Consider the following 17,461-nt stretch of genomic DNA (forward strand, 5'->3'; position numbering starts at 1 on the left):
CATAAAAAAAAAAGTTTTAATATAACCCTCAAAATGGATCTTTACAAAGTGTTCGTCATGCAGCATATCTAATCGCGTAAGTATGGTATTTTTTTGGATGTTTACATTTGATTCTGAATGAGTTTGAGGCTGTGCTCTGTGGCTAACGGCTAATTCTACACTGTTGGAGAGATTTATAAAGAATGAAGTTGTGTTTATGAATTATACAGACTGCAAGTGTTTAAAAATGAAAATAGCGACGGCTCTTGTCTCCGTGAATACAGTAAAAACCATGGTAACTTTAACCACATTTAACAGTACATTAGCAACATGCTAACGATTTAGAAAGACAGTTTACAAATATCACTAAAAATATCATGTTATCATGGATCATGTCAGTTATTATTGCTCCATCTGCCATTTTTTGCTATTGTTCTTGCTTGCTTACCTAGTCTGATGATTCAGCTCTGCACATCCAAACGTTAATACTGGCTGCCCTTGTGTATTGCCTTGATCATGAGCTGGCATATGCAAATATTGGGGGCGTACACCCCGACTGTTACGTAACAGTCAGTGTTATGTTGAGATTCGCCTGTTCTTCTGAGGTCTTTTAAACAAATGAGATTTATATAAGAAGGAGGAAACAATGGAGTTTGAGACTCACTGTATGTCATTTCCATGTACTGAACTCTTGTTATTTAACTATGCTGAGGTAAATTCAATTTTTGAATCTAGGGCACCTTTAATGTTGTGGAATAAAATGTGAAAATATCAGACCTTATTTCAGGCTTTTAACCATAATTCCACAAAAAAAAAAAAAAAACTATTGATTTCCGTACGATGGAACTGGAAATGCTAAAATGCTAACATAGCAATAGCAAACCACAACCATCCAATGGTCCAATCAATTCCCGACTGACTAAATCAAGTCCTGCCCGACATATTTTCTTGTCCGAGACACTTTCATTTTGTTTCAAAAGGGAAGAAAAGAGTATGACTATCACAACTTCCATTTAATGCTGGGTGGGCACTGTTGCATTTTATATAGATGTATATTCAGCATGTCCTCTGACTACATAACAACAACACATTTATTGTTGAGTGCACTGCCCTTCTAGCTTCTCTGCTTATTCTTGGACTGCTCATGTCAGACAAGTAACCAATATCATGCAAGTGTGAGGGGTAAAAATTCTGTGATATAAGCCTACAGCCAGGTTTACATTTAGGTAGCTAGTATGAAGAGATGAAAGTTTCCCTGACTAACATTGTACTCTATTCTTTTTAACTTGGAATCATTTGCATTCTTTTAGGGATACGGCTTGTTTAATACACGGCGGTAAAAATAATATGGACTATAGAATCTAAATGTGTGGGGTTTTTTTCTTATAAAGGTTTTGGCAAGACAGCACAAAACAAAAGACCCTGCCACTGTGGTAGAATCCTGGGCGTCATTTATCTTGTCCATTATTTCAGGAGCTGCATTGTGTAAAAGTGTGAAAAGCTCCCATTTCCCTCACATCTTCACAGAACTGAGTTGAGGATGGCGAGTAATAATAATCACAGCTTTCATGCATGAGCAGGTAGACTCAGTTCTGTGTGCTTGAGAGAATTTCAAAAGTCATTCTAGTTATTAAGTGAGAGTTTTGCTATATTGTTTTGTCTTAGGTTACTTTTGTATGGGTGAAAAGACTCCTTTGATCATGCCTCAACCCTGTTCCCTCAGCCGTTGAGACATGGGGCAATTGTAACACCCAATTTCTTCAATCAAAATATAAGATGACACTTGAATATGATTAAGATGATGACACTTGCTCTGCAAAGTTCTCTCTCTGTCTGAGAAAAAAAGAGTTTGATTAATTGATTCATCTTTTCAACTACAAGCCTTTGAATTCAAACTAATATCTTTTACATCTCTCGGCTGTTGCTTAAAAGTTAAAGGGTTAGTTCACCCAAAAATGAAAATTCTGTCATTAATTATCACCCTCATGTTGTTCCACACCCGTAAGACCTTCATTCTTCTTCGAAACACAAATTACGATATTTTTCATGGCTTTTCCAATGGCTCTGTGAGGCCTGCATTGCCAGCAAGACAATTAACACTTTCAATGCCCAGAAAGAGAATATTTTTTTGCGCCAAAAAAACATAATAACGACTTTATTCAACAATATCTAGTGATGGGTGATTTCAAAACACCGATTCATGAAGCTTCAAAGCTTTACGAATCTTTTGTTTCGAAACAGTGGTGTGGAGCGTGTATCAAACTGCCAAAGTCACACACCAGTGGTGCCAAAGTCACACACCAAACTGCCAAAGTCACACACCAGTGGTGAACCACTGAAATTTCGAAACACTTATCACATAACGAAGCCTCGTTTACTGCAATCATGTGATTTTCGCAGTTTGATACATGCTCCGAACCACTTATTTGAAACAAAAGATTCGTAATGCTTCGAAGCTTCATGAAGCAGTGTTTTGAAATCACCCATCACTAGATATCGTTGAATAAAGTCGTTATATTTTGTTTTTTTTTGGCACACAAAAAGTATTCTCGTTGCTACATAATATTAAGGTTGAACCACTGTAGTCACATGAACTGTTTTAAATACATCTTTAGTAGCTTTCTCGCCATTGAAAGTGTTAATTGTCTTGCTGGCAATGCAGGCCTCACTGAACCATCAGATTTTATGAAAAATATCTTAATTTGTGTTTGTGCGAAGATGAACAAAGGTCTTACAGGTGTGGAACGACATGAGGGTGAGTAATTTTCATTTTTGGATGAACTAACCCTTTAACATGAGCCATACTGTTGTTTTTCACTATTTGCAAAAAAAAAAAAAAAAAAAAAAAAGTCACTGAAAAAGTCATTAAAATATGTAATGAACATGATTTGATCCAAGTAATTAGTTGAATAAAAGCACAAACAGTCCCCAAAGGTGAAAACTATTAATATTAATAATATAAAAGTATTATTTTAAGTACTTATTTGAGATACATTGGATTAATATAATTTATTTGTCAAGTTGCAGATGCTGTCAACCACTATGTACCCCATAATTGGAGTGAATGCAGTATGAACTTCTAGATTAAATTTAATATTATTATGTAGTCCTTCTCCTTATCAAGTCTTTGGCACACTTAAATGTTTCTTATGCCAAAAGATGGCAAGTCACAGTCTGTGAGTTATGAAGGAAAATGTAAAAATTATAATTAGCCCCAGTCTCTCACAACAGGTGATACAATATCAATATAATTACATTTATTTTCTTTTTAACCTCTGGCTTTTCTGTCCCCATTATTCTAAATAACCCATTAAACCAACATCTCTTTGTCAATATTTATCAATATAGTTGTTACTTTTCAAAAAAAAATGAAGTGTATTTAATATGCATGTATTCTTGCCCTATTCAAACAGGAGGCATGATGCTAGAATTACCTAGTAATGAGTGTTTGGCTTTTGGCAGCATAAATGATTAGCACAGACCAACTATGCCAGTCCAATTTAGATACAGAATGGAATGAAGGGACTTTGGTTGCCATTAACGCTAATGGCATTCAGGCAATTATATCCAAAACATGTCTTTCCCAATTAAAAGGCAAATACGCAACAGGAGCAGGTTCAAAATGCTTTTATCAGAGCCATTTTACAAATGGCTCAACCATGTCAGTGAGTCAACAGTAAATATATTTCTTATTAGACAAATCCATTAGTTGCAGGATGCACAATCTATAAAACAAAAGTGTATTAAGTCTCTAAATGTGCTGATCTAGATCCTGACAGAGGTAGTACCACATCTAAAAGAGAAACCCTTGGCTCCACCAACATTGAGTGTTGTGCGATTGTACAGTAAATCGGGTGTATTATTAGAAATAAAGAAGGCAATACCACAGAAAGCAGAGAGAGAACAGTAACAAAGAAAATAGATTTTTCGAAAGGAAATAAAAAAAAAACAGAATACCCAGCGAGATTACGGGAAAGGAAATCAAAGGATTGGTCATCATAAAAAGAAAATGAAAACTCACCGAGCACACGTAAACTACAAGCACAATAAAGAAAAACTATATTCCATATCAAAGCATGTCTGTGCACCTAGTAGATTCTTCAACAACCTGGACATGCTCATCAAAGAGAGGTGAATGTGAGCAAGCAAACAAGTAGTTGCTCTGTAAAGTGCAATGTTTCAAATGGCGCCAAATAAAAAAGAAAAAACTTGCAATGAGTGCAAGAAATTCCCTTGCTTATTAGTGAAAATGCTGATCTGGTCCTATGTTTTAAACTACTAGCTATATTGTACTCTACTGTGACTCCTAAAAGCATACTGCTTTTCGTCTTAAAGAGGCTATAAAGGAAAAGCACTGAAGATTATAGCCTTGAGCAACATTGAAAAAAAAAAAAAAAAGAAAAATGTAGGTTACTTTAATGAAAGATTTTGGTGTTGCCTATAGCTTCTATTGTGGGATGTGTCAACCATTATTTAGCTGTGAATGATTTTTCCTTCAAGCACTTCCTTTGTTCTATAGCAGTGGCTTTCAACTGGTGTGCCGCAAGTCTGTACTGATTGGGTCACGGACGGCAAGGAAACATTTTTTAAATGCTGATAACAAAATGGAAATATATAATCATGTGTATTGATTGCAAAAAGGCTAGCTTATCATAATTTTAAAGGCAGAAAATGCTTCCATATCTTTTGTTGTTAACATACAATGCCATGACCCAGACCATATCATACCAGAACATATTCATCTAACCTAAGAATTCACTTACAAAAAGAATAAACATATATTTGGTATTTTATGTACAATGAATTATTATAATGGCTTGCTTATTACGTGGTTCACTGGAATACTTGATAGGTTGGTTGTGCACTTATTACCATGCACTATGTAGTAAGCAATTATATATATTCAACACACTCTCATGGCAATTTGTAACTATTTTACATTTTGGCGAATTGGTGGCTAATTTGTATGAATTCATACAATCTCATTAGTACATTTATGTATGATCTACTATAACCACACTGAGACCTTCATGCTTACATTTTTTCTAAAAACTACATTTCCTACATCACATTGTTTTCTCATGAGATCGGGTTTACATTTTAAATTAATAATTTTTGCGTTTCATTGGTATAACTAATAATGATAGCTGATGGAGACAATTTCAATAGAGGACCCGATTTCTAATGACACCGGCGCTACTTTCATGTGGGGCCGATTTTTTGAAAATGACCTCAGAGGACTTCTATATTAATATTAAGCCTACTGTAGCTAATGTTGACATTTTTCATATTGCTTGGACTATTTTAGCAGGAGATTTAAAGGGTTAGTTCACCCAAAAATGAAAATTCTGTCATTTATTACTTACCCTCATGCCATTCCACACCTTCGTTAATCTTCGGAACACAAATTAAGATATTTTAGTTGAAATCGGATGGCTCCGTGAGGCCTTCATAGGGAGCAATGACATTTCCTCTCTCAGGATCCATTAAGGTACTAAAAACATATTTACTAACCCTTTAAGATAATATAGGCTACATGCAAAATTATAAAGTCATTTCAATTCAGATCAGTATTTCAAGTATTTATTTATTTGGTGGCTAGTCGTGTATTAAGTGGAATAGTGTACAGAAAGTTGGCCATTATTGTTGGAGTTCACTGTAAAAAATGATTGTTATTCTAACTGTAAAAATGGTACAGTAAAAAAAATCCCTCTTAACTGGTTAACAGTAAGTTCCCTTACTATATACGGAGAAGAACTATAATACATCTAACCTTAAATTTCAGTCACATTTGTACCATTTTTGGAAGTAAAAAGAATCATAATTTACAATGAAAAGCTTTAAAATTAAAATTCTGTCATTTATTACTTACCCTCATGCCGTTCCACACCCGTAAGACCTTCGTTCATCACACGGTTACGTGCGGGATAAATGGGGGGATTTGAGTCACAAGTTATGACAAAAACATGTTCTAATGAAATTGAACCCGCCCGCGTTGATTGAAAGCCTTTTCCATGGGTGTGTCTGACTGATGCAAGTGTCTGTTTCTAAGTTTTTATTTTATTTTTTTAAGTTTCATTTTTTAAGTTTTTGTTTGCTGCTTGATATTATGGTCTAATTTAAACAAAATGGCTATTCACAATATCAGAAATTGACTGATTCTCCCATTGAACAGCCTGTGCGTTTGTCTTCTTAAGAACTGAGTACGTCGTTCATATAGTGCTACAACTGCAAAATAATTTGAAACATTATATGACATTTTATGTGCGTTAGAATACATGTTTCTGATGCAGTTTGACTCGCTTTGCAAATTTATGTCGTCCCCCTTTTCATTTTGAAATATATATTTAGCACACATTTTAGCACGGGACCACTAGTGGTGGGAAAAGTGATGGAATGTCCGACTCCTGCGAATCGGTTCTTTCGAAGCAGTTTCAATGAACCTGTTCAAAAATAGATTTTGCAATAGTCTTTTATGTAAGTTCGTAATCACGTTGCTCAGTATTTCAAGTATTTATTTATTTGGTGGCTAGTCGTGTATTAAGTGGAATAGTGTACAGAAAGTTGGCCATTATTGTTGGAGTTCACTGTAAAAAATGATTGTTATTCTAACTGTAAAAATGGTACAGTAAAAAAAATCCCTCTTAACTGGTTAACAGTAAATTCCCTTACTATATACGGAGAAGAACTATAATACATCTAACCTTAAATTTCAGTCACATTTGTACCATTTTTGGAAGTAAAAAGAATCATAATTTACAATGAAAAGCTTTAAAATTAAAATTCTGTCATTTATTACTTACCCTCATGCCGTTCCACACCCGTAAGACCTTCGTTCATCTTCGGAACACAAATTAAAATATTTTAGTTGAAATCCGATGGCTCCGTGAGGCCTCCATAGGGAGCAATGACACTTCCTCGCTCAAGATCCATAAAGGTACTAAAATCAAATTTAAATCGGTTCATGTGAGTACAGTGGTTCAATATTAATATTATAAAGCGACGAGAATATTTTTGGTGCGCCAAAAAACTAAATAACGACTTATTTAGTGATGGCCGATTTCAAAACACTGCTTCAGGAAGATTCGGAGCACAAATGAATCAGTGTGTCAAATCATGATTCAGATCGCGTGTCAAACTGGCAACGGCTGAAATCACGTGACTTTGGCGCTCCGAACAGCAGATTCGATACACTGATTCATTTTTTCTCCGAATCTTCCTGAAGCACGTGTTTTGAAATCGGCCATTACTAAATAAGTCGTTATTTTGTTTTGTTTTTTGGCGCTCCAAAAATTTTCTCGTCGCTTTATAATATTAATATTGAACCACTGTACTCACATGAACCGTACCTTTATGGATCTTGAGAGAGGAAGTGTCATTGCTCCTTAGGCCTCACGGAGCCATCGGATTTCAACTGAAATATCTTAATTTGGGTTCTGAAGATGAACGAAGGTCTGATTACGGGTGTGGAAAGCCATGAGGGTAAGTAATAAATGACAGAATTTTCATTTTTTGGGTTAACTAACCCTTTAAAATGACATAACCAGAATTGCGTGTAAGTTAAAAGAATTCACATTTGGTGGTTTTTGTTATCACTTACGCACATTAGGGTTTTATGTTATGTCTTATGTTGTTAAATGAATGTTTGTTGCGTTATTTTGGTGTCACCATGATGCTATTTTTTATTTGAGTTCATGACACTGTGCACACCTTCTATATTTAACGTTACCTCAGCTTGTACAAAAGCTACTTGTGAGGAACTTTAACTCTACATGTGACTTTATCTTTAGCCCCAGGGTTATTGTGGTGGTTTTGGGCTGTTTAATAGGCTATATATGCATATATTTGTTTGTAAAGTAGTTTTAAATTGTAAAGCTTACAGGTTGTTCTGTAAATATTTTACTGTATTTTCACAGAATTATTCTGAACAGAGTTTTTAAAATAGTGTTACATGGGCTTAGCTATTTTTGGGGTTAATATCAATATATAAATGTTTCATTTTTTTCTCTACTTCTGCATGATAAACAACATGACGTCCAATGAAGGCAAAAACCACATGCTATAAAGAGAACTAGTATGAAATATTTCAAGCTATAGCCTACCAAAAATGAATAACAGTCTGTGGCATGGGCCACCGATGACACAAACAAGACCTGACCTGTGTCATTTTAAATCTTGCCCTTTTCAATGATTAGTTTTGGAGACGTCACACGCAATAGGCTAATCCAAATCAAAGTGTATGTTTGCAGGAGGACGTCTTGAGGTTGCAGGACGAGTGGTCAAAACTCACTCATTTAAGTAGTATTGCCGTATCAAGAATAACCACCCGCTTAACTGCTCCATCACGAGCTACAGGGAACAGGTTGCCTGGGAAACGGCCGCATGGCAACAGGATCAGAGCCGGGGGGTTGTCTGCTGCTAGCTCTGCTCCCGTTTCCCATTTCCTCACTAGATGGTGTGCAAGCCACTGGAGAGTCGACTTCCTCCCGCGGTCAGGTTCCGATCAAAACAAATCTGGAAAACTACACGGAACGCCATTTCTCGGGGTTTTCGCGGAGGATTAATATATTTTCATCCAGATATTTGTATTTTTATTTTTGATAACGGCGCGGATCGTACTCTATTCGGCGGTGATGGACATAATGATTGCAGTGCAGGATGCGTGCGTCTCCGGTCAGTGGCTCACCGCTATAATTCTTAGTCTTTGCTGCTTTTTACCATCGTGTTTGCCCGCTGGACAAACTGTGGACTATCCGTCCAGCGAGAGTGTGGTCAGCAGACAGGGAGACACCGCGCTGCTCAGGTAGGAGACTCAAGTCACTGTAGAAGTGTTCAAACTAAACTTGGCTGGCACCTGCATCAGTCGCTCTGCTCTCAGTTTTGTAAACAACACTCGGCAGATCCCCCAGTGCCGCTCCGTCACTTTTATTTGGGTCACAATCCCTGCTGGTTCCCATACTGACCAGAACAGGTTGGGACTATGATGATTTTTTTACAGAGGTATTTTTCTTTTTAGCCTGGGAGATGCACTGGCTCAATTATAGATATTAAAGTGTAGGGTCCAGAGACTGTCTCTATAAGGGGTTGCATAAGGAGCTGGGGAAGGGGGTTTTGTAAACCCCGCCAAGCGGAACACATTGCACAATTACAATGAAGTCATTCATGGTTCCCACCGTCCGAAAGAGCCTCACGGATGTTTGCGTCCTGGAAAAAATAAAGATAGAGAAGTTGCACACGGTTACGTACGGGATAAATGGGGGGATTTGAGTCACAAGTTATGACAAAAACATGTTCTAATGAAATTGAACCCGCCCGCGTTGATTGAAAGCCTTTTCCATGGGTGTGTCTGACTGATGCAAGTGTCTGTTTCTAAGTTTTTATTTTATTTTTTTAAGTTTCATTTTTTAAGTTTTTGTTTGCTGCTTGATATTATGGTCTAATTTAAACAAAATGGCTATTCACAATATCAGAAATTGACTGATTCTCCCATTGAACAGCCTGTGCGTTTGTCTTCTTAAGAACTGAGTACGTCGTTCATATAGTGCTACAACTGCAAAATAATTTGAAACATTATATGACATTTTATGTGCGTTAGAATACATGTTTCTGATGCAGTTTGACTCGCTTTGCAAATTTATGTCGTCCCCCTTTTCATTTTGAAATATATATTTAGCACACATTTTAGCACGGGACCACTAGTGGTGGGAAAAGTGATGGAATGTCCGACTCCTGCGAATCGGTTCTTTCGAAGCAGTTTCAATGAACCTGTTCAAAAATAGATTTTGCAATAGTCTTTTATGTAAGTTCGTAATCACGTTGCTTGCGCTAAAACGTTCCAAAAAGTAAAGAGTACATTTTGCTCTTTATTATGGTTTTCTGATTTTTTTGTTTTTTCGTGTGTCCCAGTTCAGCTTGTTGCAGCCAAGATTCAAATTTGAGTGATTTAAGTGATTTAAAACCTAGAACCTAAATATTATCCTTACATTTTATTCCATTACATGTTTATTCAATTTATTAAGTTCATTAAAATAAAATATTATTTATTAAAATAAAATGTCAGCTGACTCATAGGGGCAGAATCGGACAGAGATGGTTCTTGGTTCAAAGAGTTTGTGACTCGAGTATTGCTCGAACTGATTCAGTCCGATTCATGAACTAGGCCTAATCGTTCAAGGCTATGGCAAGCCATTTTGACTTTTTTTCATTTTTAGGATATGAATTCGTGATATCAACAATTCATTTCTTAGTATCAGCAATTCAATTTTCACTAGTTAAAATGCTAATTTTTGATATCAAGAATTGCATTTCCACTAGTAAAAACTAGAATTCTTGATATCTGTAGGCTTAATTGTTTTTTGTCAATGTCACCATACGCTGCCATTCAAATTCAGTTATTGATATCAAGAAGTTACTAGTTGAAATTCCAATTTCACATATCAGAAATTCAATTATTACTAGTAAAAAATCATAATTTTTGATATCATTAATTACTTTGTTATTACTGCAAAATATCTATTCTTGATATCAATAATTGAAATGCTAGTAACAATAATAATTTTTGATATCAATAATTTGATTGTCACTAGTGACAGTCTTACGATGTTAGTTTCTGATATCATAAATGTGAAAAGTCATTTTAGATGTCTAAAATTATATTGATATCAAAATGTAATTATTGATATAAAAAATTAGCATTTTAACTAGTGAAAATTGAAATGTTGGTTTCAAGAATTAACATTGTTACTAGTGAAAATGTAATTCCTGATATCATATTGTTGATATTAGGAACTGAATTGTTGATATCAAGAATTCATATACTGAGAATGAATAAAAGTCAAAACGGCTTGCCATATAAGGCTGGTTTATTGATTCAATATAAACAATTCATTGAAAAGATCCGACTCAAAAGAACAATTGGTTCATGAATGGGTATCGTTACAGTTTACAGTTTATAAACCAGCAGTTTAACCCAATGTTTTATCTGGTCCATTCAACGCATTCAACGCTTTGACAATGTATTTGGACTAGCAGCCTTCTTACCATAAAACTGTTTGCTTGTCTTAAGTAACGCTCAACTTCCACCATTAGGCAATGTTTAGCAGGCTATTCAAAAATCAGTTTTGCACCTTGCTGTTTTTTCCATAAAGCCTTGATTGTTATCTTAGATTTTTTGCTTTGACTAAAATACACCATAGAATGTTTCTTGTATTGTTGTTACATTTTCAGAAGTGAAGGCACTTATGCCAAGTAATTTCAATATGACAACATTATTGTACCTCAGAATTGGGTAAAAAAATGTAATGGGAGGCTATTGTGTACTGTGAATAGGGCTGTCATGACTGTCCCAGATGTCCAGAGAATGTCAGTTGGTGGTCTGTGAAGGCTTAGTGCCTGTATTTTAAATGTGTCCCTCACCAGCATCACTGCTTCATCAAGGCGGGTGGGAACCTGTTCCATTTCTCATCAGGCCACACCTCTTACCATCAGTGCTGATTAATCGGAAGGATGTTACTGTGACGTTTTCTCCTCTGTTTTATTATTAACTTGAACAGCAACACTTGAACTGTAGTTCTTTGCTCTCTAAATATTTAATGAGTGTGGTAGAAATATTGCTGTTTTGCTGATGTACAGCTAGTTATTTCTGAGGAATTTTATCAGTCGTGTGAGAATAGGCCTATATGTTGGTAGATCCCATAGATAGAAAAATATATTTACAAGCAGCTCATTTGCTCACAAATTTAATCATGTATTGAAGAGAGTGTTTTGGATTTAAAATGTTAATGACTTCTTAGAGTGTATCTAATCTGTCTTTATCCTTGGCATTGTTGTTCTCCTGAGCCGAAGAGCATAAATTATGACAAATACTGTGATCTCCCTTAAATGGTTCTTGACAATGTGCCAATGATCGTACATTTAATATTTGCAATTTGGCTGCAATATATTAACATTCTACAGATATGATGATGGTGGTACAGCTTAACATTACAATAATCATGCTTTTCTTAATTTACATAAAGCATAGCTCATGATGATTATCAGCTTCAATGTTTAGTGTGCCAAGGAGTCAAACTAAATTCTTTGTAATGCTCAACCTATATATATATATATATATATATAATTTATTTATTTTATTTTTTTTTTACTTTAAAAGTTGTCACCAGCATTTTGCGTCTGCTTACCTTTTTTGTTTTTGACTTGGTTAAATATTCACATTCTTCATGGAATCGTTTGCATGGAAGAGAAGATATTTTATCCCATTGCATGATCATTTGGTATTTTCACTAAAGTTTGGTAGAATTCCGTTCACAATGTTGATCTGGTTACCGTGAAAACAGTGTCACGTGCTGCTGCTTCAGCCATCACATGGTAGAAAAACAAATAAATATATAAATAAATGAAATCAAATAAATGTAAAATGTGTTCAACAAGCTGACAGAAGTCAATCAATTTTTTTGTTGGAAGGGTGTAAATGTAACTGTAGTTTAAATGTTGTCTTTGTAAATATTCACTTTCCCATATGGCCAAGGAGAAGATTCGAAGGGTCACATTCAGCGGACAGACACCGACACACTATTTTTTATATTTATATTTACAAAGGACAATCAAAATCAAAAATGCTTCCCTTAGTGTTTTTACACGTAGAAAAGGTGAAAATGATGTGAGTTCCTATTGCAATTCTCAATTCAGAATAAATGACCTACAATGGCGACATTTTTCACAGTCACGACAGAAAATCTAAATACTGCCCTAACTTCACTAGCATAAAGACAGCGTGATACAAACAAACCAGACTAGAACTCAACATGGTGTGACGGCAGCTTCATATTCTCTTTATCTATTGTCTTGATTGCAGGAAAGTCTTTCAATTCAGTAGAAAAATCGCTCCTCTTCATAACATAAGGTTCACATCCAACATATGTTGTGCTTTTATGTTTATACCTTTCTAAACCAGCACGGTATGGACTTTTCTCCATCTCTTCCATTCTAATTTTCACTGCTTGCCCTCCAACTGAATTTCGCGCGTCACCAGAACCATGTGATTGCAAAAAAAACCTATTAAAGGTACAGCTATTAGAAACCAGGCCGGAACTCATCAGCTATCTGACAATTACCTGCCACGAGTACCAGAAGGCAAGGTATAATATTGTATTGTAATATTGTGTTGTTTTATTTTTCTATGTTCAAGGCACTGAAGGAATGTAGTAGTAAATATGAAAGAATGTAGTTTAGTTTTTACTTTGCAACAGAGTAAATAATATACTCCATTTATATATATCCTATCTATGGCCATCCATATATATTCCATCTATGGCAGTGCAATTGCAACAATTTAGTGGAATATTCCTAAAGAAGCCCCCTTTCCCAGTTGTGGGTAAGGTTATGATTCTCAGGATAAAATATGCAGGAAAAAAAAAAAATCATTGCTACCAGATAATGGTTATCTTCAAAGCAATTATACCTGAAGCACTTCTAAAAAAAACAGTAGTGCCTTTTAAGTAGATTTAACCTCCCTTCTCCTCAACCTGTCACTGATTTTCATGGCTTTTGATGAAGCAGGCTCACTAGATACCAGATAAGCTTCTTTGTCCCTCAGGTGCTAGACACCCACTCTACTCTCAAACTGGAGAGCATACAGACCTGCGCAGTTCACCTTAACAGTAATCCTATCATCAGTTCTTACCACATTCAGTGTTAATATTGAAGTCTCATTTGTCATCGGCTCCATACTATATGGATAAGTATTGAGTTTCAGCTGAGGACAGTAAGTCCTCTCTGAGAAATTTAGAAACATTTGAGCCATCCGTCTGTCTCTCTTGTCAATTTATCTGTCGACAAATGGTTTAAATGTTTCTAATGTTCTCTATTCAGCATTAAAAGGAAAATGTGTCTCAATTCATTTGTGCAAGGTACATTGCCATGGCTGCAGGTTTTTAAATGGAGTCATGTAAGCAAGCCTTAAATTAGTCCCTGTCATTTGCATAATGAATCAATGTGTGTGGATTGCACGTGGCTGTAAATGTTAAGTAGAGCCAAGTAATTGGAGGGACTGCATTGGTAATTATTAGTGAATGGAATACAAAGCATTGAAGCAGATCAATAGCATTTAGGCTTCCTTTCCCCCTCTGAGAGCTTAATGTGATGTATCACTATGGTGGCCAACAAAGAAATCAAAAATTGCTTGATGTAAGGCAACATTGATTGCAGTTTCCCTTGTATAGGCCTAATGGAAAAAAAGTAATATTCTGGATGATTGGGCACTTTTATAGGGATTATTTATTTAACATAGATTCCTATTTAAGCAACCAAATTATGTAATGATAGTTCTACTTGAATCATAAAGTTTAGCAATCTCAGATGTAACTACAAGCCTTATTGTCAGTTTAATTTTTCAAGAATGAATTGTATTTATTTTGCAGATGCTTATCTAAAGCTACTTCCAATGTATTCAAGGTAAACATGTCATCAGCATGCGTGTTTCCTGCTAACCAAACCCTTGTCATTTCTAGCACAATGCTTTTAAAGGGGGGTATCACTCACAGTTTCTGCCAATCTCATGTTAATCTTGAGTACCTATAGAGTAGTAGAGCATCCTTCATATCTCCAAAAAGTCTTTAGTTTTATCATATTTATAAAAGATACAGTACATACGCTGTATTGAGTCTTTCCGAAAACAGCCGAGCGCCTGGAGGCGTGCCGTGTGAGCGGAGCTCAAGAGTGATGAGCATGCGCAGCTTTTGCGTAGCGATCATCTGTAGGCTATCAATGGTCAGCAAAACAAATGTATTTAAACACACAATACACCATCACATTATCCCTGGACAACTTTTGAAGCACTATAATGAATATAGCGTATAGTGAATGATGAATAATGAATTTATGAACTTAGGCGCCTATTGCCAACAAAACAGACATTTGAAGCAGTTTAACTCACTACCTGCGGTTCCGACTCATGACCAGGATCATTACCGCTGTGACCGCTCCATCTTTCAGTTTCAAACGATCTGTAAATCCAGTGTAGAACTGGGCCTTGTTTATGAAACCATAAGCACCGATCCTGAGGGCTCGAGCAGCCATGGAAAAATACGAGATATTCTCCATTCATTTTAACCGATAAAAAAGTGATTGCAACTATCAGTTTCTATGGGTATTTTTAATAACATATATCGAGAGTGCATCAATGTAATACATGAGCACAAAACTCTCAGCTCCACTTAACGCTGAGTTCTTTGGGAAGCAAGGTTATCTTTCACTCACAACTGAAAAAATACTTCTTTGGTGACATTGTTGATTTCATGAAGTCCTGTGACCTGTGCAGTGCTGCCGACGGCTTCCGTAAAGCCGAACATGCGTTGATGGGTGTGCTCTTGCTCTCTTGCTCTGGTCGACGTGTGCGCTTTTCCAGGAGAAGTGCCCGTACAAGGATTTCCGACCTTTATGATGTTACAAAGGCCCATACTTGAAAAAAAGATTGCGAAGTTTATGCGGATTTGGAAGAGTATTTTTGGCATAGAAATACTCTGTGATACGTCCAACTCGTGTTTTGAAACTTTGGCCATGTTTAGCATGAGAATCCAACTCTTTAACAGTGTAAATAAGTCAGAATACATGAAATAGCATTAGACCCCCCCTTTAACAATTGAGCCTGTAAAGCTCTTTATAGAGTTTGTGTAGAGGTCAAATGTCCTAGACAGATTAGAAGGTCATGTTTTCCAATATTTTAAATATCTGATTGAGTGTTGTAAGCTTTCTGCTAAGAAGTTTGGAAAAGCTTTACACTGAATCTGGTAGTTTTTTAAATTTTGAATAGCCATTGACCACATTAGTGTTACATAACAGACCTAGATTTTTCTGGCTGGATGGCACTTGCCGTTTTACTTTGTTAGTGTCTGTGAAAAGCAATCTAGATCTAGATCTTCCAGAAACTATTTTCAAATCTCAATTGAGAATGCTATATTTACATTATCCTTTTATAGATAATATAATCTGTTTTACTTGAATCTTCTCGGATATAAAAACATAATTAGCATGTGATTCGAAGTTATCAAACAAGCAAAAGTAGATCATGTGATGCCCCATTTATGGCTGCTATGTCATTTTTTTCCCTTTGGGAAAAAAAACATCTATGTACCCATTTCAAGCAAAGTTCTACCTAACTAGACTTTAAATGAACTGTCACCCGCAAGTGTGATCAAAACATCAAAATGGAAAACAAATGAGAAAATAAACTCGTCTCGAAAGTTACATGCCTGACACAGCCTCTGCTGTGTGAGTGACACCTTACCAGCTTGACAGTTCTGGACATTCATAAATTGAACCAATTCTCGGCAGTTATCAGTGGCTAATTTAGTGGACCACAGACTCAGAGAAGGAATTTGCAAGGTTGTCCAATTAGCAGTGAAATGTGTTGGGTTGTGAGTGCATGTCAGCAGGGAAGAGAGGGCCAGTGGAGGCGTGTCATCAATCATCTCAACAGCTTTGCCTCTGCATTCTTGGCAGACTGGAGGCCCTGCTCAGACTGGGAATGCCACACCATCATCACTGACTCTCAGCTGCTAAGATGCCCATCGGTACTTCCAAACATTTTTTTTTTTTCATACTTTGCATATCTCGCTTTGTTTTCGCTCTGCTTAATAGGTCGCGTAATGTCGCATTTTCCATTTGTCAGAACCAGAGAGGATTGGCATTATGACACAATATTAGCTGATAGGAAGTGAGCTTATTTATGAAATGAAAGCAATTGCCCCTTGAGAGATGGCAGCGCCTGGTTTCCTTCAAGAACATGAGAATTTTAATTGCAGCTGTCAAAACCCAACCAACATGAACAATGCCATTTAATTTGTACTAGCTCACAACTTTTAACTTTTAGATCACCCAACTTTTCTTTGTTGCCAGTTCTCTGATGCTTTAAAGGTGTTTGGTTCTTCTAAAAACAGCCGGAGACTCTTTAAAAAGCCATTAATGAAATTGTGGTAAAAGCAGAGTTCTCAAACTGCAATTATTTAAGTGCTGTGCTGAGTGGAGAATATGTTTTAGTCATAAGAACAAACCCACAATGCTTGCCAATTGCCATTTTTCACACATTGTGAATAGTACAAAAGGCTTGTATTATTGTGTCAGTTGGATCACGCTTATGTGCTACATGAATTTTTCGGATAATGGGATAGTTCACCCAAAAATGATAATTCTGTCATCGTTTACTCACTCTCGTTCTAAACCTGTGTGACTATCTTTCTTCTGTGGGACAAAAAAGAAGGTAAAGTTTCAATTGTTTTTGTCCATACAATGGATGTCAATGGGGCCCAAAACAACATTTAACCCCATTGACTTTCATTGTATGAAAAAAACGCTTTTGAAATTATATTCTTTTATGCAGAAGAAAAAGCGAGGCATACAAGTTTGGCACAGCATGAGGGTTAGCAAATGATGACTGAATTTTTATATTAGAGTGAACTGTCCCGTGTTATGTAAAAGGTGTTTGAAC

At 36.1% G+C, this 17,461-nt stretch overlaps 1 protein-coding gene across 5 annotated transcripts in view; it reads left to right on the top strand.

Moving 5' to 3' along the window:
- The first annotated feature begins 8,324 nt into the window (after window positions 1–8,324).
- The window catches only part of negr1 (neuronal growth regulator 1), a 146,599-nt gene continuing 137,462 nt past the window's right edge, over window positions 8,325–17,461 (top strand). For 2 of the 5 annotated variants that reach the window (XM_067373715.1, XM_067373712.1), the window contains exon 1: window positions 8,330–8,782. In XM_067373715.1, the coding sequence (XP_067229816.1) occupies window positions 8,613–8,782 (170 nt within the window). In that variant the 5' untranslated portion in view covers window positions 8,330–8,612. Of the gene's footprint in view, window positions 8,783–17,461 lie in introns of all 5 variants that reach the window. The other 3 variants (XM_067373710.1, XM_067373711.1, XM_067373714.1) reach the window with 3 other exon arrangements.

The sequence above is a fragment of the Chanodichthys erythropterus genome, chromosome 21, assembly GCF_024489055.1.
Source record: "Chanodichthys erythropterus isolate Z2021 chromosome 21, ASM2448905v1, whole genome shotgun sequence".
NCBI classification, from domain to species: domain Eukaryota; kingdom Metazoa; phylum Chordata; class Actinopteri; order Cypriniformes; family Xenocyprididae; genus Chanodichthys; species Chanodichthys erythropterus.